General features: G+C 50.0%; 1 protein-coding gene and 1 long non-coding RNA gene across 3 annotated transcripts; both read right to left on the bottom strand.

The window, feature by feature from the left end:
• Positions 1–48: 48 nt before the first annotated feature.
• Positions 49–3,061, bottom strand: LOC142922518 (uncharacterized). The gene is made up of 2 exons (XR_012940116.1): positions 2,582–3,061; positions 49–2,148 (listed from the first exon to the last, which is right to left on the bottom strand). It is a non-coding gene; the product is annotated as an uncharacterized LOC142922518 (long non-coding RNA).
• A 406-nt stretch (positions 3,062–3,467) lies between these two features.
• On the bottom strand, positions 3,468–9,696 carry LOC142922541 (U3 small nucleolar ribonucleoprotein IMP4-like). Of its 2 annotated transcripts, none has more exons than XM_076063332.1 (4): positions 8,476–9,696; positions 6,527–7,012; positions 5,500–5,609; positions 3,468–4,243 (listed from the first exon to the last, which is right to left on the bottom strand). In XM_076063332.1, exons 3-4 carry the CDS (start codon positions 5,548–5,550, stop codon positions 4,070–4,072), a joined length of 225 nt encoding a protein of 74 aa, XP_075919447.1. In that variant the 5' UTR covers positions 5,551–5,609; positions 6,527–7,012; positions 8,476–9,696; the 3' UTR covers positions 3,468–4,069. The 2 variants fall into 2 exon arrangements, with proteins under 2 accessions (XP_075919447.1, XP_075919446.1); XM_076063331.1 differs by having other exon boundaries at positions 6,340–7,012.
• Positions 9,697–27,691: the final 17,995 nt, after the last annotated feature.

Raw genomic sequence — 27,691 nt, forward strand, 5'->3', positions numbered from 1 at the left:
GACGCCGTCCCACCGTCATTCGGCGCCTCGTGGTGACATCACAACAGCAAAGCGACAGGTGTTGTTTATTCATTTCTTGAGGCAATTCGAGGGCCCGGTTACATCGCGTTGTGATACACGCACACACCGTCAACATATACTACACCGGTTATAAAAAAAAGCAGGGGATAGAAAGGTGGGGGAGCGGACCCGACCACAGGTATTGTTTAAAAGACGTCAAGCGGACCAGGGGTTTTAAATGCAAGTCCATGCGGACACCAACATCCGAACGATTGTACCAATAAATCCTGAACCTTCTGGAAGATTTCAGCTCCCGCTGGTTTGGATCAGGGTGATGTTGGGGCAAATTCCATTAATTGGGAAAGGTGGCAATCTTGTGGGAATGTCCTCGCCAGAGAAGAAACTTGTCGCTTCCATGTTTTATTTTCATCCGACGTCCCATTAGTGAGATCCAGAGCGTGACGGACTCATATGGGGTCGGCCTCCTGTAATTTTTCTGGTCTCATTCTCACCACAGGTGAAGGCAGAGCCACACATCAACGTGCCAATGGGGCCACGGTTGAAGTGGTGGGGCCACGGTTGAAGTGGCGGTGGCCACGGGTCATGTGGCCTCTATGTATTTTCCATGTTGAAGGCCGATTGCCCCAAACATTGCCCGTCATATGCAGTGTCACTGAATAACGTGTGAAACATACTGTAGCATATACAAAATTGTATTTTCTTCATACATTAAATACAATAAACACAATAAACATGAAATGCGTATAGGACATTTATAACTCTCTCAATGACCAAACTTGTATTTTATGAACACACTTATACGAGCAAAATATGACAAAAGTGTTCCAGATTTCAGTTTCAATTGAGACCGAAATCCGGAATCATTACCCCCTACTGACAGACTAATAATACCCGCTCGCAGGCCAAGTGCTGATTCACCTTGGGGCCTCGCCTGGTATAGAGGTCGTGAGTTAAATCCCGACGCCTGTATATCTGGAGTTTGCATGTTCTCCCCGTGACCGCGTGGATTTTTCTCTGGGTCCTTCGGTTTTTCCCTCCACATTTAGAAACATGCGTTTAAAAGTATTTGGCTGCTATATATTTCTGCGTGACAAGCCACTTTATAGCGCTTTCATTTGTGGCCCGGTCGTTCCTGAAAGAGAGCTATACAGCTGAGTGGGCCTTACCTGGTAAAATAAAAAGAGATTAGTTTTGTTAGTTTATTTTGTGGCACAGGGGGACAGCTACAGGGGGGGGGGGGTGCCCATTAAAATGGTCGAGATGAGATGCAACTTAAGGCGCTTGTGACTTCCCAAAAATATTATTTATGGCAGGTTTTCACATCTAAACATCCCGGGTGGCATTGAAGCCAAGAGCTCCCACCCTAGGTGAGTAGCTACGAGAGCGGTGCTGTGCACGGCGACACGCCACTTTCTCCATCTGCCTGACTTGGTATTTTCTTTTTTGTTACTTAAATAAATGTTAATGTTTCGTTTTGTGTACGCGTGTATGTACACCGTTTGGGGAGCGGTGGTGCAGCAGTTAGCGCACTACGAACTCAGCCATCTGAGTACGTGGTGTGGGGTGTGTATAACATCGCAAAACTGGGGAGGACAAAGGCAGCCAGACGTGGGGCTGGCCACAAAACCACTTCTGTGCCATGCCGGCCATCATAGGTGCTACCCGTTAACAGCACTTGCCCCAGCAATCTGTTAACGGCGATACGGAGTACCTTTGTCTTTTTGTGCAATTGTGTGCTTCTGTGTGCGACGCATGCGACGATGTGCATGTTTGTGTTTGATAAATGTACATCCGCAATGTGTGTGTGACGCGTATGATGCACGTGTGTGACGACGGTTGGAACAGCGATTCACGCACTGCCCTATCCACGCGGCGACCTCTCCTCAACGTCTCGAGCCTCGGCGGAGAGCGCCGCGAGGTTCGACTCCAACTCCGGCTTTCCAGAGACAAACCCCCCCCCCCAATGCCCCTCCCCCCAGGCCCATGGGGGGGGGGGGGAAGTCGCTCCCCTCCCTCACTCCACGCTCAGGAACTTCCTCTTCTTCGCCGTGTTCATGTACGGTCGCCAAGGCCACTCCACCTCGGCGGTGGCCGCGTTGTCCAGCGTGCCCAGTTTAATCTCATAGACTGCGCGACACACAAAAGCAAAGATCCCCCCCATGCAGCCTTTAACAGATGGCGTGGGAAAAGCGCTGTTCGTGTGTTAGCATGTAGGAAAGCCAGCACGGCACACCAAGGGGTGGGTGTGGGTGGCCAGCATTACGTCCGATCATCTTTGAATTTACACATTGCATCCGGGGTGGGGGAATGCGAGTCGGGTCACGGTACAGCGAATGCGACCAGAGCAGCGACCCCACCGACTCAAGTTCCGATCCGCTCTACAAGTCACCCGCGGGCCACCTAGCCCGAGGCTAGACTCTTACATTCAGCCCATCATCCTCTCAGGGGTCGATAAAATTTACAACCACTTCGTAGGGAAGTCCACAAGGAATGTGGAATTTCCACCGCCTCTGCAGGGGTGTAAAGTGGAGACGAGTAACAATGTGTCAGGCAGACTTACGCTCCATCTCGAATCACGGTCCCACCTCCTTCAACTCGATGTCCTTGCCGTCGCGCTTGTAGACGTTGTGCCTGTTGGGAGGGGGGAAGGGGGGCACAGAAGTCACGGGAGGGGTCGTGGCAAGTCACACGGATGGCGCTGGACTCTCATTACGTGTCCTCGCAGACGTTTGCCAGTTAGAGGCCAGCGGCCACCCTGTTTAAAACTGCGGATGCATTAGCAAATGAACAACATTACGCGCCTTCAGCTTCAGAGATGGCGTTAAATAAAAACTCTGTGCTGTTGCTCGAAAACTAAAGTAAAACGAAACTATTTTTATTTTACCACTGAGCTATGTAGCTCTTTTTCACATAAAAATGTATAGCAGCAAAATACTCGAAATTCAAGTTTCTAAATGTGTAGGGAAAAACCCGGAGGACCCGGAGAAAAATCAAAGTGACCAGGAGGAGAACATGCAAACTCCGAATATACAGGCGGACACACAGCACCTGGCCCAAAAGTCTGCTCACTCTTTCCCATTCCGAGACATCTGCAAGTTGCCGGGTGGTAGGTGTCACGTTCACCGCTGAATCTCGGTACGCGCGAGCGGCTCGGCGTTAATTTTATTTATAGAGGCGTAGCGCTGCTGTTTTTAAAAGGCGTTGCCCTCACCGCAGAGAACCGTAGTGACACGACCGGCACTCTATGGAACAAAACTGTGCCACACGCCCTCCCGCATAGTCTTATGGGAGCAAAAGGTATGTCTTCAGGTCAGAAGACGTACTTGAGTTTTTCTTACGGTTCCGTTTCGACGACGTATATGTACATCATGGAAATGAGAAAGGGTTATAGCCTATACGAGGGATCTTTGTGCTTTGGGGATGGGGGAGGAAGATGTGGGTGAGACTGGCACGGTGCCCGCACGCACCCTCTTTCCGAGTCGCGACGTGAAGTTGTGCATCACGAGGTGTTGGAATGCCTCGGACATCATGTCCACGTCCGGATGTCGTGCCGCATCACCACGCTCGAGAGTGTCAAGTACACCGTGGTATCGTACCACGTGTCACATGAACAGCATGCCGGAAAGTTAGACACACCAGAGGTGTCACACAGACTGTACTGGAGAGTTAAACAGACTGCCCTTCCATCTGCGGCATCATACCACATCACACCACATACACAGTTAAAACACCACAATTCCATGTCTGCAGCGTCATACTACACACCGCACATCGTACGCACAGCTAAATACACCTCCATCCCCGTCTGTTGCACCGCATCACACACGTCACACCATGCATCACACCGGGGAGCGGGAGCGGAGTGGCTATCTCATTACACTACAAATCCGGTGACCTGACTTCGATTTCCGGTGTGTCCAAGCATCGACAGTGGGGAGACAAAAGGGGCCAGATGCGGTAATGACCACACCACCCACCCCGCCGTGTGCCCTGCCGGCCTTCGTAGGTCGCTCGACAAACAGCACTTGCCCTGACAGCCTGTTAAAGGCTACACGGGGGAGCTTTGTCGACTGCGGTGCGTGCGCGTGCCTGGCATACCGCGGTGCTCATGCAGGACGATGAAGTCGTTGACGGCGTTGGCGCAGCACGCCCACACCAGCGCCTGCAGCTTGTGGCCTCCGTGGTTCATCGGCTGAGCGTTCGGCAGGATCAGCTTCATCTCCTGCGGTGGTGGTGGGAGGGTGGTGGTGGTGTGGTAACATGACAGCAAGTGGTCACACGCCGAGTCCGCTCTTCCCACCGGCGTCCGTCCCGGCCACGCTGCTTTCGCCCCCCCCACTACCCCGCCCCCCCACTGTATCCGACTCGGGTTGTGTTGTTTGTTTTTTCCATTGCGGAAGCCGAGCCGAGCCGTGCCGGTATACGGGGTCGCCAAACCCCGTGTTGGCACAACTGGGATGCACCATTGGAAAAACTTTACTATTTTTATTTTACCAGGTAAGACCCACTGAGCTATGCAGGCTCTTTTCCAGAAGCGACCTGGCCACAAATCATAGCTCAACTAAGTGGCTTATCGCCATGTGGAAATTTATAGCAGCCAAATACTCTTAAACGGACGTTGATTCTAAATGCGGAGGGAAAAACCGGAGGACCTGGAGAGAAATCCACGCGACTCCTCGGAAAGAGGCACGCAACTCCAAATATACAGCAGGCATCAGGGTCAGGATTGAACCTGCGACCTCCTGTATACCAGGTGAGGGAGTTAACATCTCGCCACAGTGGCGCCCCCAATGGTACATCTTTCCGTGACCACCGACCGTGCGTAGTGCTACAGTAGATACATTTTCGATGAATGGAAGGGATCGGTCATCGCGAAAAGGCGGACTGAATCGCGAGGAATGAAGTTGACAAAAGCTGCATGCACCAAACCAAAGTGTCCAACGCTCCACCACTTACGACCCCCCCCCCCCACACAGCCTCCACCTTTCATCAACAACCAGATTTCTTCTGGTTAACTCAACGGATGCGAGTTGTCTCACACTGCACAAGCCCGATGATTGGTCGACACGACTCGTGTGAGGTGCAAGGAACTGATTCTAAAGCCGATAGAGAACACGTGTGTGTGTGCGGTAATTTAGCAGTTAGCATGCTGCCCCACAAACCTAGTGACCCGAGGTTTATTTCCGTTCATGGCCAACACCAGTGGCGATTATCTGAACTGGTCCTGGGCCTCCCCTAGATCAACTCAGCCTCAAACGAGTACCTAGTGCGGTGTTTAAACATCATTACCAGAGAGATAAAGGTGGCCAGTTGTGGTGCTAGCCACCTACACCCTCGCAAACAGCACCTGTCCCAAAAACCTGTTAAGGCTATATGGGGGACCTCTGTCTTTGCGCGCTTGTACACATGCAATACACGAGGACCCACATTCCTCGTGTGACCCCAAACCCTGTAGCCCCTGTGACCCCGTGCCCGCACCTTGATGAACTGCTTGAGGAGGGAGCTGGGGTCGCGTGAGGTCGTCGCCATGATGTGTGGGTCCTTCACGCCGGCTCAGCGGTACTCGTCATCCATGTGGCTGCTCACTCCTACTGACACGGGGGGGGGGGGGGGGTGGATAGAAAGAGGTGGTAGATGGGGCAGGGGGGACGGAGAGGGTAGGTTATCATTTGCCATACTTCACCGTGCAGGTGAGTGAAGGTGTGTGTGTGGGTGGATGGATGGAAGGAGCGACCAGGAATGGTTGAGAATATCACTCTGCAGTGATCGCGTTGATTTTGTGTAGCGAGCTGAGCAATAATGAGACCTGGATGAGTCCCAATTGCAAGAGTGGGTGGGTGATATGGCAGGTGAGTGGGTAAATTGAGTAAAATGATGAGTGAGTGAATGAGTGCGTCAGTGCATGTTAAACCTCTTTGTTACAGCACGTAGCCAACCGTGGTAATCGGAAGTGTGACAAACTAACCACAATAGTTCTCAAGAAATGAGTTTGTCAATCTAGACGATGATTTAAAAGTGCAAAGCTCCAGTGGCTTCCTAATATTGTAAGGAAGACCGCTCCAGAAGGAAGACTGCTCCAGAAGCACACGTTATGTGGTGACCACGGCCTTCATTTGACATTCCACAAAAATTTACGCCAGCCATCACACACACACGGCCGACTCTTTTTCCACGTTCACGCCACGGGATTTTTCAAAGTCCACTTGGGAAGCAATCGCCGTGCAGTATTTACGGTCAACGCAACTGCGGCATTAAACCCATTAAACCGGTGGGGGGGGGGGGGGGGGGTTGAGGGCCCGCCGTTCTCGAACCGCGAACCTCCGCGGCAAAACACGGTGCCACCGCTTGGCAGGAAGGACCGACGGCGAGCCGGGGATGCGCGCCGACTCGGCGTGTCTAGCGGGCGGAGACGCGCGACGCTTATCCCTCTGCCTCGGGAGTCTCGCGGGAAGGAAGAGAGAGAGAGAGATGCGAGGAGACGTGATGGTGAGGGATGTGAGATCACCCTCCCCTCCCTGGTCGAACTCCACGGCCTTCTGGAGTTCAAGCGCCTCCCACCGCAGGTCCGTAGGCAGCACCAGGTTTTCTTCGGTGACGACGTCAGGGGGACAGGGGGCAGTGGGTGGGGGGCGGGCAGGGGAGAATTAACAAGGAAGAAAAATCATGCGCACGCATGGATTCATTCGGAAACGCTTTCCAACGCGCGGTTGTCTTCTCGCCTGTATTGTCAGACCGTCTTGTCCCATCTTAGTCCGTCTTGCGTGTCTCATTGTCTCTAGATCCGTCTCTAGTCTGTCTTGCGTGTCTCAACGTCTCTAGTCTGTCTCGCTGTCTCTCGTCTGTCTTGTCGTCGCGAGCCCATCTCTAGATCCGTCTCGCCGCCCGTTACCATCGAGCGCCCTCTTGAGCTGCGCCTTCTCCTCTACGAGGACCTTCTTGGCCTCCTGCGCCTTGCGGTAGAGGTACTCGCCGTGCAGTTGCGCCTCCTCAGCTGCACCACCAAACAAAGACAAAGATCCCCCATGTAGCCTTCGACAGGACTGTCGGGTGCAAGTGCTGTTAACGAGCAGCACCTTTGATACACGAAGGGGGGTAGGTGGCCAGCACCACATCCGGCCGCCTTAATTTCCCCAGTGGCGATGTTTACACAACGCACCAGGTACTCATTTGAGGCTGAGTTGACCAAGGGGAGGCCCAGGAACGGAATCGTCACCAGTGTTGGCCGTGAGCGGGAATTGAACTCGGGTCGCTGGGTTAGTAGTGCAGCGTAGTGCTAATCGCGAGACGACCATAAACAACAACCGCCATTCGCCACGAAGTGGTGGAGATGTCACCACGGCGCTCGTGCCAGGCTACGTGCAGGTTAAGGCCACATGAAGCGTCGAACGCCCGCTGGCAGCAGGAGGTCACAGACAGACAGACCCAGGTTGCCATTGGTTGCTTGACTGAGATGACTGGCCGATGCACCACCTGTGCCCCCTACTGTGCTACACTACCGCTCCAACCTACACAAACTCTCTTGGGCTATACTCTTTGGTTCTTTCGGTAAAGTCACATAGGCATAAAATATAAAATAAATTAAATCACGACGTTTCGGGCACAACACAAGCGTCCATCATCAGGTGGGACAAACCACAGCAAGAAACAATTGCCGACGTGGGCAAAAGAGCTGCTGTAAACAAGAGACTATATAGGTAAGAGAAGGGGGGAGGATCAGGGAGGAGAGATAGAGAGGGGAGGTATGAGGGGAGTGCTGAAGAGAGCGGGGCTGGGAGTGGGAAGCTTAAGAAATTAGAGATGCGGAAAGTTAAGGCAACACCATAAAGCAGTTAAGGTTTTACCTGGTTAATAACATTCTTCCAATGATTACTCAATTTGTATCCATCTTCTCGGTTGAAGTTATGTCTGTGTTTATATATCTGGATGGCTTGATGAACAAACCTTTGATAGTAGCCCGAAGGTTTGCAGAGCGGCACCACGATACTCCTAGCGACGTCGTTGATTAATGTCTGTAATTAATATCGATGGTGAATCTCTGTAATTAATATCGATGATTCGATTCCACTAGAACAGATTCCACAAAAATCGATTCCACAACTATTTTAGTAAAGCGAAGTACGCGATTCGATTCAAACGTGTTCGTTCCGGTCTCATCAGAATCGGTATTGATTCTGTGCTGGAGGAATCCAATGAGCTATAAAGCTCTTTGATCAAAGATGTGCCAGTAGGGGGCACGGGGTCATAACGTCACAACAAACAATACAAAAACGATAGGAGTGCAAAGGGAATGGTAGCAAACCACTAAAAATAGATGAAATAAACCATATAAGTTCATACTCTTTGGTTCTTTCGGTAAGAAGTCTCGCTCTCCGTTCCACCCACTACAACTGGCGTCAGAAGTAGCCAAATAGTAAGATGAATCGCTATAATGGAGACGCGAAGAAAAACTCGTACCAGGGCTCCAGTGGAAGAGGAGGACGACTCAACACCACTGGGGTTGGCAGCCCCGGAAGGGGGAGGAGAAGCGACGACGGCCGAGCTGCTCACTGCCCGGCCGCCCGGCGGCTCACCACCGTCGGAGAGGGCGCTTCAGGTGGCTCACTCCCGCCTCGCCCAACTCCTGCACGCGGCGGCATCCATCCTCGACGAAATACATCGCGGGTTATAACCACAACAAATATAATCACAATCACTGTGACCATAATCGCCGTAACCACAAATATAATCATAACCACCAGCTACATATCCACAAGTATAAACACTACTGCCACAAATATAACCATAACCACCACAACCATAACAACCAACATAACCACCACAACAACCACAATGATGCTGATACACTCTCACACCATGTGGGTCCCCTTGTCTCCTTGTGTCTCCCTGTGGGTGAGTGGATGGGTTGGCGAGAGAGTCGGTGGGTTGGCAAGAGAGTCGGTGGGTTGGTGAGAGAGTGGGTGGGTGGCAGAGTGAGTGACCGGTGGCAGTGGGTGACCGGTGACTAAGTGGGTGGGTGGCAGTGGGTGACCGGTGACCAAGTGGGTGGGTGGCAGTGGGTGACCGGTGACGAAGTGGGTGAGAGAGTGGGTGGCTGAGTGGGTGGCCGAGTGGGTGGCTGAGTGAATTGGTGAGTGGATGAGTGCCAGAGTGGGTGGGTGAATGGCTGAGTGGGTGGGTGAGAATCAGTATGTTTTTGCTGGAGGAATCCGATGAGCTATGAAGCTCTTTTTCATAGATGCCCAGAGAGTGGCTGAGTGGGTGGCTGAGTGAGTGTCGGTGGGTGTGAGTGGGAATGAAATCTAACCTGCACCTCTGCATTGCAAATCCAGCGAGCTAACGCCCTGCGTGTGGTGGGGTAAAGTGTGGGCATGGCCACTTTGCTCCAACACGTCCGGACCAGCGTGGAAGAGTAGACCAAATACCTCTATATAGCGGCCTCTAGTGGATGCCTTTTCCAGCAGCAGGCGATTCGCATCCACAACAAACCCGTCCCTCCAGGGATAAAAACACACGGCAGTCTGGGAGTGCCTCTCATCAGCTATGGCTCAACACGAGGGCCACTCTGGGGCCGGTTTCCACCGTCAGCGCCTCATCATCAGCAGCAGCAGGGCCGGGCTCTGCTTGAAGCAGCGCCGTGAACTCAGCAGGCGTCTAGGACGTGACGGCTGTGGGCCAGGCGCCTCCTCCTCTGTCTCCCCCCACCACCGCCGCCACTGCTGATGTGTGCACACCGCGCGAGGTTCTCACCTTCAGGCTGAGTCGACGTAGAGGAGGCCCAGCGAGCCGCCGCTTCAGAAGCTTTCGCGAGCCACTGACGGTGGCCGTGAGCGGGAAACCAAATCAGCCGCTCGCCACCCACAATCCACAGCGCGCGCCGCCTCCACTCGCCCCCTGCCTGACTGTAAGTAGCAGCGGGGGGAGGGGGGTGGGCAATGGGGGCGTGAGGGGGGGGGGTTTGAGGGGGAGCATGGGCGGGGGTTGCCAGGGGGGGCAAGGGGGGTCGCGAGGGGGGGGATGCTTGGGGGGGGGGTTGTGAAGGGGGAGGGGCAGGGGGGGAAAGGAGGAGCATGGGGGAGGAGCTTAGGTGAGGGGGAGGAGCTAATGGCTATTACACCACGCCGCGTCTCGCGCCACGTGCTTCCCCTGGCAGTTTGGCCGTTAGGCGTGGAACCGAGCTGTGGGTGAGTGGTGGCGGTGGTGGTGTGAGTCTTTCTATGTGAGTCTGTGTGTGAGTCTCTCTAAGTGAGTCTCTGTGTGAGTCTCTCTGTGTGAGTCTGTGTACGTGTGTGTGGGTCTGTGTGAGTCTGTGTGTAGCAGTGACCCGGTCTCAAATGAGTACCTGGTGCGATGCGTAAACATCGCCACTGGGGAGACAAAGGCGGTCGGGCGTGGTGCTAACCATCCACCCCTTCGTTTACCGTGCCGGCCTTCATACGTACTGCTTGCTAACAGCACTTGCCCCTACAGCCTGTTAAGGCTCTATGAGGATCGTTGTCTTTGGTGTCCTGTATTAGCAGGAGGAGGAGTGGTGGTGTTAATGTTGGTGGTATTAGTGGTGGTGGTGTTAGTGATGGTGGTGTTAGTGGTGGTGTTTGTGGTCTTAATAATGGTGGTGTTGGTGTTAGTGATGGTGGTGTTAGTGGTGGTGGTTGTTCGAGGTATTGTTGCTGGTGTTAGTGATGGTGGTGTTGGTGGTATTAGTGGTGGTCGTGTTAGTGATGGTGGTATTATTGGTGGTATTATTGGTGGTAGTGTTAGTGGTGGTGGTGTTAGTGGTAGTGGTGTTGGTGGTGGTGGAGTTGATGTTGGTGGTGGTGTTTGTAGGGTTCGTAGTGTTAGTGGTGGTGTTAGGAGTGGTGTTAGTGCTGGTGTTAGTTGTGGTGTTAGTTGAGGGGAGCGGTAGTGTAGCGGTTAACGTGCTGCGCTACAAACCTGGCGACCCGGGTTCGATTTCCGCTCACGGCCAACACCAGCAACGATTATCTGAACCGGTCCTGGGCCTCCCCTAGGTAGACTCAGCCTCAAATGAATACCTGGTACGATGTGTAAACATCGCCGCTAGGGAGACAAAGGCGGCCAGGCATGGTGTTAGCCACCCACCCCCTCGTGTGCCATGCCGACCTTTATAGGTGCTCGCTAGCAGAAATTGCCCCTACAGTATATTCAGGCTATACGGGGGATCTGTCTTTGTTAGTGGTGGTGGTGTTAGTAGTGGTGTTAGTGGTGGTGCTAGTGGTGGTGTTTGTCGCGGTGTTGCTGGTGTCCGAACAAAGGAGCGACGCTCACAACAACGACCTTTGACCTGGGCGGCTGAAATGTAGCACGTTGGCACAGTCATCTCAGTCAGTCAACTCTTGGCACCTGGGTCTGACCTGTGACCTGTCAGTGAGCCTTCAGCATTTCACGTGGTCTCAAAGTGCACCTGGCCTGGCATTTGCTGCTGCTTAGTGGCAAATGGCGGTCTTTGTTGTTTTTGTTGTGTTTCGTGTTGTGGGTGAGTGGTGAGGTTGTGAGTCTGTGATGATGATGTGAGTCCGTGTTGATGATGAGAGTCCGCATTGTGACATGACGCGTGTTTAGACATGAGTATTGTCGCACACCATCGGTTTTGTGTGACCCTCACCTGCGTCTCCCGCTCTCCACGCAGAGACCCGGACCGTGCGAGAAACGCAGTGAGCTCTGAGCACCCTACTCTGCAAGTTGCTGCCATGGAGGTACGTGTGGCTCTTCAACTCGTGTGGTAAAATATGGGTGGACGTGTGTTTTCCCCTCGACTTGTGCCTACCTGTCACCTACCTGTATACCTGGATGTGCTTCTCCTTGTCCGCCTGAGTATGTGTATGTCTATCAGAGTGTGTCTCTGAGATCCTGTTGGTGTGCCTGCCTGTCTACGCGTGAGCATTTACAGCACTATTATCTATCCACTGATGAATGAGAATGCCTTCCTCCCTGAGACCTTGCTACCCCTCAAATGCTGTGATGGAATAATCCGCCAAGCGCCGATTTTGTCGCACCATCTCTCTGGTGGCTCTCCTCTCCGATGTGTTTCCTTCCTTGGCTGCCGCTCCGTTATTATTCTTCACTATCAGCCATTGTTGTCCCTCCTTGCCATGGCTCGTCATGCCCGATCCCCAATCACTCTTTAACAATTTGAACAATCCCTGCGTGTGACCTCAAAATCCACACATCTTTCATTGTTAATCCAAGCATGGCATCTGATATTGGCCAAATATTCCAATGCTGAGAAACGACAACATCTCGGCAGGACCCTCTTGATTGTGGAGCCCAGGATCTCAGAGATGCTGGCTCAGTGCTCGCCTTCTGCACTTGCTCCAACATCTTAATCAAGCCTATGTGGTGGACCTTTGTCTTTGTGTGTGTGTAGATGAGCCGAGCTGGAGAGGCTCGGAGTAACGACACGTCTTGCACCACGTGGAGTGCGCTGTCCTCAGACGGCACCGGCTCCATCTGTAGCAAATCGCCGAAAGGTAAGAACAGTAATGAGGGACGTCACAGTGGCCACGGTAAATAGTGGGACATCATGATGGCCATGTTGCATGGGGGACGTCACAGTGCCTTTGGTGTATGAGAGATTTTATGGTGATTGTATGGGTGATATCAAGATAGCAATGCTACATGGGGGACTTAATGGTCATCATGTTTTGATTTAAAGCTTTCGTGGCTGCAGGGATTCATATTCTTGGTTCTTTCGGTAAAATCACGTAGAAGGGCAACAATAAAATTATAAAAATATAAAACAATAAAAATCTCACGACGTTTCGACTGCAACACAAGTAATCATCATCAGGTGTGAAAACCACAGCAAGAACCACAGCAAGAAAAATTGAAATTTTCTTGCTGTGGTTTTCACACCTGATGATGATTGCTTGTGTTGCAGTCGAAACGTCGTGAGAATTGTATTATTTTATTATTTTATTGTTTCCCTTCTACGTGACTTTACCGAAAGAACCAAGAATATGGTAATCATGTTGCATTAGAGACTGCATCATGGTTGCCATGTTACATGGGGGACTTCATGGTGGCCATGTTGCACGGGGATAATTATCTGTGCTCTGGCCTCAGTACTGAAACAACATCAAACGCTTTCAGAATTGCTTCTGCGGCCATCTTGAATGCTCTTCCAATATTAGGAAACCACTGAAGCTATCCGCGTTTAAATCATCAAGTTTGACAACTAATATCTATACTCATTCGCTCTTTCGGTAATGTCACCTAGGTAGAAATAAAATAAAACAAATCACGACGTTTCTATCGCAACACAATCAATCTTCATCAGGTGGAACAACCACAGCAATAATAAAATGCTGAAGTAGGTGAGAGAGCTGCTGTGGCAAGAGGTTATCGGTAAGAAAGGGGGGAGGAGCAAGCGGGGGAGAGAGAGGGGAGCTGCGTGAGCGCTAGGGGGAGAAGAAGTGAGGCTGGGGGGGGACGTAGGCGGAGGTAGAAGTGGTAAGCTGAGTATGGGACATGGTGGGAAAGTAAATCTGAAAAATCTACTAGTACCTGGCGCGTGTGATGGAAACAACCACAACCAGTTAAGGCTTTACCTAGTTAATAACATCCATCGAATGATTGCTCAATTTGTATCCATCTTCTCGGTTGAAGTTATGTCTATGTTTGTATATCTGGATGGCTTCATGAAAAAACCTTTGATAGTTACCTGAAGGTTTGCAGAGTACCTTGGTCTCGGAAAAAAACAATATCACGCGAGCCCACAGCGTTATAACAATGGTCAGACACGGCAGAGGTATTGGTTCTGCGATGTTTCAGATCTGCCTTGTGTTCGCTAACACGGTCCGCGACATGTCAATTCGTTTTCCCAATGTAACTGCTACCGCAGGTACAACTCAGTTTGTCGACTCCAGGATATTGCATGTCAGGATGGGATTAGATCACGGATTTTGTGTACTGTATTGAATCGGACTTGGATCTTGTGTTTGTTTAAGATTTTGGAAATATTTTTGGTAACACCTGCTATGTATGGTAAAGTGATGGTCTTGATAGGCGTCTCAGTGGATTGTTTCTACATGGTTGGAGAAACAGCTTTGCGAATAATGCTGTCCCAGTACCCATTCATCTTAAGAGTCTGGTGTACGTGTTTCAGTTCACTGGCTTGGTGGTGTTGGTTGCAAATGCAGTGGCCCTATGGTGTAGTGGTTTGATGAGGGAATTCTTCTGCGCCGGATGGTGGTGGGAATTAGGTTTTAGATAGGTCTCTTCTCAAACAAAACATCCAGGAATTAGTAGCTTACCATCATTCTCCACTTCCATGGTGAATTTGATGGATGGGTGTATGGAATTTATGTTGTTGAGAAATTGATTCAATGTTGGCAGGCCATGTGGCCAAATGACGAAAGTGTGATCTACGTATCTCTTCCACAAGGAAGGACGTTGGGTGCATGTCTGGATGACATCAGTTTCAAATTTCTCCATGAAAACATTCGCTATCACTGGTGATAAGGGGGGACCCATGTGGGTACCTTCATTTTGTTTGTAGAAAGTACCATTCCTGGTGAAGTAAGTGCTGGTTCAGCGTTTCTACTGCTGCATGCATTTTTTTTCCGCCTGAGGACGACCGCTTGTGTTGCGATCGAAACGTCGTCATTTATTTTATTTTATCCATATGTGACTTTACCGAAAAAAACAAAGAGGAAGTGTTAGTAAGGCAGTTCCTAACCAAAGTTGGTACATCAGCATTCAGTCCATGTTGGACCAAGTCTTCAATTATTGCTAAGGTGTCAGGTACAGGAACCTTGGTGAACAGAAAGACTACATCAAAGCTGACGAGCAAATCATCTGGGGACAGTGAAATGCCTTTGAATAGAGAGATAAAGTGAGCTGAGTTTCATACTGCTGAGGTAGTCTTGCCCGTGAATGGAAGCAAGGTCTCAGACAGAAATTGGGCCAGTTTGTAGGGAGGTGAGTTGATAGTGGAAACGATGGGTCGAAGTGGAGTATCTTCTTTATGGATTTTTGGAAGACCATATAATCTGGGTGGTCTATTAGCAGAAGGTTTTAGGGAGAACTGCTTGAATGGTTCGATTAGAGAAGTCGAATTGGTAATGATATTGTTTGTTTTTAAAGCCAGGCAGTTGGTCGGATCTTTGTTGATTTTGGTGTAATTGCTATCATTAAGAAGGTCCTGGATTATGTTGCTGAATGTGGTTTTATCCATGACGACAGTAGCATTGCCCTTGTTGGCTGAGAGGATGACTTTGTCCTCTCTATTTTTTAATTTGGTGAGTTCAGAGCGCTCGTCCTTGCTGATGTTATTAATAGGATTCTTAGCATTTTTAAAGATGGTGGCAATTTTAAATCTTGCCACGTCTGTCGGGATGTGTCCCAAGCCTTTGAGGGCTACATCTACCTGGGTTTTTATATCATCCACTGGGATGTGTTTGAGGGTGACAGCAAAATTCAGCCCTCTAGCTAGTACCGATTTTAGGCTATCGGAGATTGTGCTGTTACTCTGATTAATAGCAGTCTTTTTTATGTGTGGATCTGGTTTCTTTTTTGACAAGTTATTGAATTTAGCAATAAGGTTAACCTTGCATTTGGAAGACATTGTTGTGGCAGAAGAAGCAGTCATGTTATCTACAAGGTTCCAATCAGATGCGGACATTTTATCTGTTAATGTTAAGTGTGATTGTAGGAGACATTTGTCTAAATTATCAAGTTCAAGCCGGAGTAGTCTTATCCTCTCTGAGATTAGAGAAAGGCTAGCTCTGAATAAGATCCGTTTAGAGTTGGGTTAAGTGACAGAAGCAGATGTGAGTTTAAATGTGGTCGGTATTATCTTGTTGTCGCGGCATCTCTTCAGAAAGGTGAGTGACTCGATCATGTGAGCCTTCTTGTCTCGCAGTCTGTTAATGGTTCTAACAGATGTGTGGAACCTATTTGCGTGGTTAGTTTATTAACCTTCCCCCACACTGTTGATTAGCACCATTGGCTACATGCGGTGCAAAAGAATTTCAACATACATAGCTGGGATTGGCAAAAACATCCCAATCCTGAAATATTTACTCTATAAATTGCTCAAAAGTTTGGTTCACACACCTGTTGTTGTTATTCTCCTCGTGCCTACAGAAATCCTGGCTCACTTTGGCCCTCACTTGACCGACCGCGAAAAGCTGGAGCTCGCAGCCATGCAAGAAGTGTGGTACTTTGCGCTCGACAACAAACGCAAGGGATGCAACAGGCATGGATATGATGACGACGAACGTAATTACATTCTGGTGAGGCTCACCACAAAACTACAGCCTTGGGGGCGGTCACAGGGCCCAGAGATAGCGGGGTTTGTGGCTTCTTATTATTGCACCTGAATTACCAACCAGGGCACACACCAACGCGCTTCAAAATCAGAATGTTTAATCCCGAGTAAAGCCCTTTTAGATAAGAAGCAATTTTTCAAGGGAATCTTCGCCAGCAGACAGTATCAAAGCATTCGATAATTACACCCACTCACACACTTACTCACCCACTCCCAGACGCACTCACTTGCTGACTCACTCACTCATTCACCCACTCAATCACTCACCGACCCACTCGCCCACTCACCAATGCACTCACCCGCACACATCTGAATCAGAAGTTTATTTCCCGAGTAAAGCCCATTGAGCTCAGAAGCTCTTTTTAAGGGTGACTCAGCCAGCAGACATCTGAGCATTCCAAATTATGGTTAAAATAACTTCATAATTCCAAGCAAATGTTTTTGTTAAAATTACATTCTCACTTCTTAAACGTTCTGATTTTAACAATAGTCAGTTTAAATGATTGTACCTTTTGTTCAGTTCCGACATGATCACCTCCACTACCGCTATGAGGTGCTCAAGATGATTGGGGAAGGAGGTCAAGGCCAGGTGATCCAGTGCCTTGACCACAAGAGGAACACCCTGGTAGCTGTAAAGATCCTGGTGTCACCGTCGAGGTAAGACTTCAGAGACGTGCCATCACGAGGCCGACGTTGTTAAGTCCATTGCCGTGCAATGCGGTGGTGACACTCATGCTTCACAGCGAGAAGGGGGGCCTTGGTTCGGCTCCTGACTCGGGCGCCATCGTGTGTGGAGTGTGTACCTTCTACCCCTGTTCTGCATCGATTCCTTCTAGGTACTCTGGTTTTTCGTCTCTAAAGCTTAAAATACATACACACACAGTGTGAACTGGTATCGGCCAAAACATCCCATTGCTACAAGATTACCTCCACATTACAGTAAGTCATCATTTAATGCTGTAGATACATTCATGAAAAGTTCCGCGTTAAGTGAAAAAGCATTGAGCGAAAAGAATCTCTCCATAAATAATGTAACAATAAAGTTTGGCGAGATGCAATGTATGCATACACTGTGAGATGATGAGACCAATAACTGAGGCTATGCTATAGTAATAGGTTTTACCCTTTTAACTGGCACAAAAACTGACACCTTCTTTGGTTCTTTCGGTAATGTCACGTAGATAGAGAATAAAATAATAAAATAATACAATAAAATTCTCACGACGTTTCGGCCACAATGCAAGCGGCCGTCTTCAGGTGAAAGTTACAGACCTGTCGGGACGACAGAGCTCAACACACCCGAGACGGCTTTTCTTAGAGCTTAGTCTCCACTGGTGTTGGACCAGAAGAGTGGAGACTAGGCTCTAAGAAAAGCCGTCTCGGGTGTGGACCAATCAAATTCAAGGACAGTGCATATTATTATCAGAGTTGTCTCTTTTGTTTGCATTTTGACTGCTTGTGTTGTGGTTATTGCAAACATGATGCCTTGAATAAAGGTGTCAGTTTTTGTGCCAGTTAAAAGGGTAAAACCTATTACTATATCTTGTTACTGGCAAAGGAGGTCTCATAATGAGGCTATGCTGTCACGTTACTTTTATCATTCCGAGTACTGTATCATACCGCTCAACAGTGCAGCTCAAAAAAGTATTTTGTTGTCGACTACTCACAAACCACGTCATGATGGGCTTATTCCGTGTTATAATGGGTGCGTATCTTGTTAGAATGTGCGTGTTCCATGTTGTAATGGTCGCGTTTCTTGTTACAATGGACACATTCTGCATTGTGTAAAAAGTGTTGAAGAACCACGTTATAACGAAAACGCGTTGTTTTAACGGGCGTTTGCATTTAGTTTTCCCGAATGACCAATCCAATTTGAATGGCTCTTCACCTTCAAATCCTATTGGGTACCCTACGCCAGCTCCTGCGCCCCGTATGGTACCAATGAGAGTCGAGAACGCTACTCTAGCTCACAATGCCGTTAGACCTGGTGAAAGTATATTTAATTATTAATTCTGAATAGCATTTGCCTCTGGGTGTCCCTTAAGCAAGTGTAAGTTATTAATTTGTGGACTTCCTCTGCGCAGCTCCAAGGAAGAAACATTGCAGAGGATGGAGCTCCAGATAGCTCTGGAACTTCAGAGTGAGGACAGCAATGAAGATTACAACGTCATCAAAGTCCTAAACAGCTTTGATTTCAGGGGACACCACTGCCTTGTCCTGGAGCTGTTGAAGTATGTACCGCGTGTTCCATCTCCCCCTCCCTCCGCTAATAGCGTGGTTAACTGATTAACTAAACAAACTTTTTTTGTTTTCGTGGGAAAGTCCACTGACCTATTAGTTATTTTTTTGTTTAAGCGACCTGCCCACAAATGATAGCTTAACAAAGTAACTTATCACGTGGAAATGTATAGCAGCCAAATACTACGAATGCATGTCGATTCGAAATGTGGAGGGGAAAACCAGAGGACCTACAGAATAATCCACATGATCACAGGGAGAACATGCAAACTCCAAATGTACATGCGTCAGGTTCGGGATCAAACCCCACGACCTTACCAGGCGGAGTTGTTATCTTCTCCCCATGGATAACCCTCTACCACCTGGCAAAAATTCCAATGAAATCAAGTTGTCAAGTGGGCAAATGAGCCAACTAATTTGGTTTATCGACAAACCAACGACCTGAACCTACACTGAACTATGACTCTGAATATTGGTCGTGAACATGCACGAACAATATTAAGATTGTTGTTAGCAGAATCAGCACAGCATTTAAGGAGATGACACTGACACTGTGTTGGTGTTGTTTCTGCTTTTGTCTCTCTCACAGGGAGAGCCTTTATGATGTGATGAGAGAATCGGGGTTCCGGTTGGACATGGAAATGGTGAAAAGTTATACCAGGGGAATCCTCATGTTCCTGTCCCACATCTCTTCCAGGAACATAGTTCACGCGGACATCAAGCCAGTGAGTGGACACAGCATTCAGTATGATTTTGTTGCAGAGGCGTATTGTTAGTAGGGAATCGTTCCACGGAGAAAACCGGCCACATTAGTCACAAGGTCTATGCGTTCGCTGTTTCCATCTAACTGGAAGGAGGCAGGGTCATTGTACCCCTGGTGAAGATAATGCGGTATGAATTAAACTGTAGTGTAGAGTCGTGTCGGTATTGGGGACTCACCATAGACAAAACCGGCAACGTTGATCACAGCGTTGCCCCAGTCCTTCGGAGACAGAAGCTGGAGCAAATAAAGACTATTTCCTAAGTGTGCCAAACGTGTATTTTGACCTGACAGCTGCCCGTTGTCGGCTTCCACACTGCGAATGGAAAACTTCCGAAGACAAACGCGCGGTGGATAGCGTCATGGAATATGCGAGCTCTCATGTGTAGCTTTTGGTCCGTAACCCGTTAAAGGGCACTCTTGCAGCTGTGAGCTAAATGCACTCTCCTGTCAGAGAAACCATGATCAGTTGTCAATAGAGCTGCCCTCCTTTACTTCGATGGTCCCTTAGAGTGCTTTGAACATGAGCCTCAAATCAAATCTCTTTTCTAGATGCAATTGAAAGGGGCAACCCCCAGTAATAGCTGTCAACAAACATCAAATGTTGCACTTGACTGACGCTCGTTGACGGCACTACGCCTCGTCTAGTTCCCCTGTTTAGCGTAGGTGGTGGTACGTGATCGTTCCACTGCTGGCTGAATGTTATCGGCATAACCTCTGCATTTGAATTCATTCTGCCCCTTCTCCTGCAGGAAAATGTTCTCATCAAGGACACCGTGACCGGCACTGTGAGGGTCACGGACTTTGGCACGAGCTTTTTTGTGGAAAGTCAACGTGAGTGACCTCTCCTGGGTGTGAGCGTCTGCGTGTGGGTGTTTGTCTGATTGTGTATATGTGTGAGTATCTGCGTGTCTGTACATGTGACTGTTCATGTGTGTGATGAAGATGCTGTTTAAGAAACAGTGAGTACACAAACACATATATGTGTTGTTCTTGTGATTGGTGTGCAGCTATGAATGTTGGTGGGACTCTGGAATACTCGGCTCCGGAGCTGCACTTGGGCTACAGCTTGACCTGTGGCGTAGACATGTGGGCGCTGGGTTGCACGGTGGCGGAGTTGGCGACGGGCAGGCAATTATTTCAGTCCGACAGTGACAAAGATTATCTCCCGCGCTGCATTGAGGTATTTCCCACTGGGCGTCCATCCACTCGTGATGCCCCTCTCTTTCCTTGGAGTCGTGGGTTTTGGGGGTGGCAGGAGGGGAGGTGGCCACTTAGTGATCTGGCGAATAGCGGCCGTCGTATGTTGTGTATGAGTGTACACGTGTCCATCTTGTACGTGTGAGGGGAGCAGTAGTGTAGCGGTTAGCATGCTGCGCTCATGGCCCACACTAGTGATGATTATCTGAACCGGTCCTGGGCCTCCCTTAGTTAGACTCAGCCTTAAATGAGTACTTAGTGCAGTGTGTAAAATACCTGGGTCAATGTGGCCCACCATCCCCTGTCTCTGTGTGCCATAATGCTTGCCCTCAACAAGTGCTGCTGCTGTTGTTACGCTATACTAACAGCACTTGCCCCTACAGTCAGCCGAGGATACACGGGTGACCTTTGTCTTTGTCTCAACCATGTGCAGATTCTGGGAATGCCTCCACGATACATGGTGAATTCAGCTCCCGACAGAAGGCAGTTTTTTGGTGAGTTAAAGGGTGGTGCGAGTGACGGACCGGATTCAGTTTTAAGAAGAGGCATGCGGCTGTTGTTATTTTTTTGGTGGGAGGGGGGGGGATGGCCTCTTTTTATTTTAAATTCCTTGGGTGAGTGGGTGGGTAAGTCGGTGTGTGGGCAAGTAGGTTGTAGGGTAAGTGGGCGAATTGGTCAGTGGGTAAGCGGGTGGGCGGGTGAGTGGGGGGTGGTTCGGTGATTGGGTAGGTGGGTAGGTGAGTGAGTGATTGTGTAGGTGGAAGAGTGGGTGGGTGGGTGAGTAGGTTGATGGATGGGTCGGTAAGTGGGTAAGTAGGTGACGTGGTGGTTGGTGACTGCATCTGTCCCGCTGTGCATGGCTCCCGCAGACCGTCAAGGGAAGATGTTGTGCCCAGGCAAGAAAAGGGTACCGGGGAGCTTCCCACTTGAAAGCGTGCTCAAAAGCCACGACCCGGCGTTTGTGGAATTCGTCAGCTTCTGTCTGCGGTAAGACACACCCACCACCCCCTCCCAATGAGGATCCCCCCCCCCCCTCCAATTGATCGGCGATCACTCTCCACCGATCGCCAGGAAAATGTGGAGCTGAGTGGGACTGCCGATGTGCAGTACCAACCGGTGTCAAGATCGCCCTCTGTGGAGGATGGGGAGGTCCGTGCAAGATGCTGCTGGCCAATGCGATGCTCGGGGCATTTTTAGTCTACTGGGCATCAGAGGATTGCCACTGTTCCTGCTGCTTCCGCTGCTGCCGTGCATTCCTGACCTTGTAGGAGAAGGGAAGCAACTTCAATGCTCTCACCACGCTTCTCTCACTACGTGTGGCGCGTGTGTCTCCCACGCGTCTCTCAACAGATGGGTTCCGGATTCTCGTATGACGCCAGCGCAGGCGCTGGATCACAGCTGGCTCCGGACCGCGGCCACCAGCACCACCAGCAATGCCACCACCACTGCTACTCCTGGCCGTGTCCAGTGCTTTGGAGCTGCTGAACGACGGTAACCCACATTCTGCTGACCAATTTTCAAAGCAGTCCATAGAGAGGTGTGGGGCCCAGGGCAAGTCACAACTCCCACATGGAGAAAGTGGCCCAAGTATGGGCATCAAACCCAGGTCCCTCTTTGGCTGTGAGTTCCAGCCCTGCCGCCCACAAACTAACACACGGAGAGTTCAAATCTCACCTGTGCATTCGGTTATATACGGATGTATTTTTATAATTGCTTTCTGGGTGAGGACAAATAATGAAGTGGCCATATCTTTGCCATGTAGGTAACCCTTCATCCACTGTGACATCGCCAGCTCCCCCCCTCCCCCCCCGATGGTGGGGGAGGGGATGGCTGCGATCTCTGCTGTAGCAGTAAGTTGGAACAATGTCGTGCGCATCTCTTCACAGAGCGGAGCCGGCGCTGCCCCCATTTTCTTCGCTCGCCTGGGCCTCTGAATGGATGCTGAAGGTTGTGGAGGAAGAGGAAACCCTGGTGGAAGAGCTGGTGTTGCAGGAGGAAGAGACCCTGGTGGAGGAGCTGGTGGTGCAAGAGGCTGAGCCTCTGGTGGAAGAGCTGGTGGTGCAGGAGGAGGAGACCTTGGTTGAGGAGCTGGTTTTGCAGGAGGAGGAGGCCTTGGTGGAGGAGCTGGTGGTGCAGGAGGAGGAGACTCTGGTGGAGGAGCTGGTGGTGCAGGAGGAGGAGACCTTGGTGGAGGAGCTGGTTTTGCAGGAGGAGGAGACCTTGGTGGAGGAGCTGGTTTTGCAGGAGGAGGAGACCTTAGTGGAGGAGCTGGTTTTGCCAGAGGAGGAGACTCTGGTGGAGGAGCTGGTGGTGCAGGAGGAGGACACCCTGGTGGAGGAGATCGTTGTGGAAGAGATGGTGGTGGAGGAGAAGGAGAAAACAAGGAAAGAGGATCAAGTGATGGTGATGCAGGAGAAGAGGAAGCCAGGGGGCCTGGCCCGCATGGGGAGAGTCATCCGCTCACTCCTCCGACGCGTGCTGCTGTGTGGTGGCCGGTCCACCGCACAGTAGAGATGGTGGTGGTCGTTGATCGGTCTGATCCATGACCACTATCACCACACCTACCACACACACCCTGTACCCACCCACCCCGTGACACCCACCACACTCCAAACACACCCTGCACCCACCCACCCCGTGACACCCACCATCCACCACACTCCACACACACACCCTGCACCCACCCACCCCATGACACCCGCCACACTCCACACACACCCTGCACCTACTCACACTGGTGACACCCACCACCCACCCCACTCCACACACACCCTGCACCCACCCACCCCGTGACACCCACCATCCACCACACTCCACACACACACCCTGCACCCACCCACCCCGTGACACCCGCCACCCACCACACTCCACACACACACCCTGCACCCACCCACCCCTTGGCACCAACCACCCATCACACACCACACACACCCTGCACCCATCCACCCCGTGACACCCACCATCCACCACATTCCACACACACCCTGCACCCACCCACCCCGTGACACCAATCACCCACCACACACCCTGCACCCACCCACCCCGTGACACCCACCACACTCCACACACCCTGCACCCACCCACGCCGTGACACCCACCACACACCACACTCCACATACCCTGCACCCACCCACCCCGTGACACCCACCACACTCCACACACCACACACCCTGCACCCACCCACCCCGTGACACCCACCACACACCACACACCCTGCAACCACCCACCCCGTGACACCCACCACACACCACACACCCTGCACCCACCCACCCCCTTGACACCCACCACCCACCACAATCCACTCACACCCTGCACCCACCCACCCTGTGACACCCACCACACTCCACACACCCCATGACACCCACCACTCACCACACACCCTGCACCCACCCACCCCGTGGCACCCATCACCCACCACACACCCTGTACCCACCCACCCCATGACACCCACCATCCACCACACTCCACACACACCCTGCAACCACCCACCCCGTGACACCCATCACCCACCACATACCCTGCACCCACCCACCCCGTGACACGCACCACCCACCACACTCCACACACCCTGCACCCACTCACCCTGTGACACCAACCACACTCCACACACACCCTGCACCCACCCCGTGACACCCACCAGCCACCACACTCCACACACCCCCTGCACCCACCCACTCCGTGACACCCACCACACTCCACACACACCCTGCACCCACCTACCCCGTGACAACCACCACACACCACACTCCACACAAAGGGTTAAGGGTGTTGAGGGTTACGTGTTTAAAGGATTAGGGGTGGAGAGATCTAGGGGTTTATAGAATTATGGTTTTAACAGTAAAGGGGTATAGAGTGTTAGGGGGTTTGGGATTTTGTGTTGTATTTGGGTTATGGTTTCAAAAGGTGAGGAGTTTAGATGGATAGGGTTTTATAGGTAAATCGGTTTAAAGGGTTAGGGATTTAGATGATTATAAGTTAAGGGTTTAGAGGTTTACAGGGTGATGGGTTTAGGGGTTTAGAGGGTTAGGTATTTAGAGGGTGTGTGGTTTAGGGGTTTAGAGGCTGAGGGTTTTAAGGGTAAAATGTTTTAGAGGTTTAGCGTTTTAGAGGGTGATTAGCTTAGAGGGTTAGGGTTTTAGAGGGGTACAGTTTAGAAGGTTATGGGTTTATAGGGTTATAATTGTAAGGAGTTTGGTGTCCTGAGGTTTAGACGGTTTATGGGTTTCGATTGTTAAAGGGTTAGTGGTTTAGAGGGCTTGGAGTTTATAAGGTTACGTGTTAAGGGTTTAGAGGTTTTGGGGGTTTTTAGGGGATAAGCGTCTTCGATGTTTTGGGGGTTTCTAGGGTTATGGTGTTTAGGGGTTGAGCGTTTTAGGGGTTGAGGATTTTAAGGGTTAGGGGTTTAGAGGGTTGGTGTTTAGAGGGTTAGGGGTGCAGAGATCTAGGGCTTTTGAGAATTCGGATTTTAACGGTAAAGGGGTTTAGAGTGTTAGGGGGTTTGGGGTTTCAGGGTATTTGGGTTCTGGTTTCAAAGGGTGAGGAGTTTAGAAAGGATTTGATTTAATGGGTAAAGGCGTTTAGAGGGTTTGGGATTTAGAGGATTATAAGTTGAGCCGTTTAGAGGTTTACAGGGTTATGGGTTTAGGGGTTTAGAGGTTTAGGGGGTTAGAGGGTGAAGGTTTTAAGGATAAAGGGGTTTAGAGTGTTATGGGTTTCGAGAAGTAGCTGTTTAATGGGTTTATGGGTTTCGATTGTTATAGGTTAAGTGGTTTAGAGGGTTAGGAGCTTAGAAGTTTCGGGGTGTTTCGGGGATAAGGGGTTTCGTGGTTTATAGACTTCGAGGGTTTAGGGGTTGAGAGTGTTAGCGCTTGAGGGGATTCAAGGGTTAGGGGTTTAGAGGGTTAGGGTTTTAAGGTTAAAGGGCTTTATAGTGTTAGGTGTTTAGAGGATTGGGCTATTAGTGGTGTAGGAGTTTAGAGGGTGAGGGGTTTAGCAGGTTAGGTGCCGAGAGGGTTACGGTTTTAGGGGTTGCGGAGTTTAGAGGGTTTGGGGTTTAGACAGTTAGAGTTTTGGGGGTTTATGGGTGGGGTTTTCGAGGGAGAGGTTTTTAGACAGTTAGGGTTTTAAGGGTAAGGTCGTTTAGAGGATTAGGTGTTTAGAATGTTAGAGTTTAGAAGATTTTGGGGTAAAGAGGGTTGGGGGTTTAGGGAGTTAGGTGTTTAGAGATGTATGGGCTTCGATTGTTAGAGGTTGAATGGTTTAGATGGTTAGGAGTTTAGGAGGTTATAATTGTATGTGTTTAGGGGTTTAGAGGTATGGGGGTTTTGAGGGTTAGGGGTTTATAGGGTAATGGGGTTTAGCGGTTTAGAGGGTTATGGGTTTTGGGATTTGGGAGTTTAGAGGGTTTAACACCAAGACTTTGACAACTAATATTATCCATACTAAAGGTGTTTTGGATTTCTCTCCAACACTTAATGGCGCTTTTTTTATTGTCATGACAAACTTTACTAATTGGCTGTGTCGGGTGGTGTCTGGTTTAACGACACATTTATATTTACACGATCTAACCCGAAAATATATTTATTATGGGTTTAGAGGGTTAGGGGCTTAGAGTGTTATGTGTTTAGAAGGTTAGCGTTTTAGGGGTATAGGTGTTTTAAGGGTTAGGTGTCTTGAGGGTTAGTTCTTTAGAGGGTATGGGTGTTAAATGTAGATTTGAAGTTTTCGTGACTGCAGGGATCCATACTCTTTGGTTCTTTCGGTAAAGTCACATAGGTAGAAATAAAATAAAACAAATCGCGACGTTTTGATCGCAACACAAGCGATCTTCATCAGGTGGGACAACCACAGCAAGAAATGCTGAAGTCGGCGGGAGAGCTGCCATGGCAAGAGGTTATATAGTTAAGAGAGGGGGGAAGAGGCAAGGGGACAGAGAGAAAAGGGGAGGGGTGTGGGGTAGGAAGAGGGGGGGGGCACGTAAGCGCTAGGGGAAGAGGACGTTAGGCTGGTGGGGGGACATGGGCGGGGCAGCAGTAAAACCGGCAGGTAATGATGTAAACAACAACACAAGTTAAGGCATTACCTGGTTGATAACATCCTTCCAGTGATTGTTTAATTTGTATCCATCTTCTCGGTTGAAGTTTTGTCTATACCCTGGAGTCTACAAACTGAGTTGTAACTTCGGCCGCAGTTACGTTGGAGAAATAAAACGACACGTCTCGGACCGTGTTCGCGAACACAAGGCGGATCTGAAACATGGCAGAACCAATACCTCTGCTGTAGTGGCCATTGTTATAACGCTGTGGGCTCGCATGATATTGTTATTTTCCGAGGCCAAGGACAAAACTGCAATCGAGAAGATGGATACAAATTAAACAATCACTGGAAGGATGTTATCAACCAGGTAATGCCTTAACTTGTGTTGTTGTTTCCATCATTACCTGCCGATTACTGCTAGCCCCGCCCACGTCCCCCCACCCCAGCCTCACGTCCTCTTCTCCTAGCGCTCACGCGGCCCCCCTTCCTATCCCTACCCCACACCCTCCCCTCTCTCTCTCCCCCCTTGCCTCCTCCCCCATCTCATACCTGTATAACCTCTTGCCACGGCAGCTCTCCCGCCGACTTCAGCATTTTCTTGCTGTGGTTGTCCCACCTGAAAATATCACTTATGTTGCGATCGAAACGTCGTGATTTGTTTAATTTTATTTAATTTATACCTACGTGACTTTACTGAAAGAACCAAAGAGTATGGATTCCTGCAGTCACGAAAGCTTCAAATAAAGATTAAAATAGTTTAGTTTAATTTGTTTATTTTTGAACAGTTTGTCTTTCCTGTCATTTTTTGTATTTTTTTAGTTATGTTCTGACCTGCCCGATTGGACAGCTGTGAAAACAGATCTTTGTAGCTCATCGGATTCATCCAGTGTAAATAAATATTCAGATTTAAATTCTATTGACCTTTGTGCGAGTCTATGGATTTCTGAGTTTGTGGGTCTCTGTGAGTGTATGGATCTCTGTCTGAGTCTATGGATCCCTGTGTCAGTATATAGGGTCGCCGTATGAGTCTGAGTGTCTGAAGGAATGTATGGGTCTCTGTTGGAGTCTATGGGTTTCTGGTTCTGGGTCTGAGTGGGAATCTATGGTTCTCTGAGTATGGTTGTTTGTGCGAGTCTTAAGTGCAC

The sequence above is a fragment of the Petromyzon marinus genome, unplaced genomic scaffold, assembly GCF_048934315.1.
Source record: "Petromyzon marinus isolate PM22_M1 ecotype Great Lakes invasive population unplaced genomic scaffold, UKy_Petmar_22M1.pri1.0 PM_Scaffold_1, whole genome shotgun sequence".
Classification (NCBI taxonomy): domain Eukaryota; kingdom Metazoa; phylum Chordata; class Hyperoartia; order Petromyzontiformes; family Petromyzontidae; genus Petromyzon; species Petromyzon marinus.

Bases quoted from the DNA above. Each gene is read 5' to 3' on its own strand.
- LOC142922541 (XM_076063332.1), bottom strand. From the start codon at position 5,550: ATGGCGACGACCTCACGCGACCCCAGCTCCCTCCTCAAGCAGTTCATC. The intron at 4,244-5,499 runs GTGCGGGCACGG...CCACCACCGCAG, and splicing joins TCCTCAAGCAGTTCATCAAG to GAGATGAAGCTGATCCTGCC.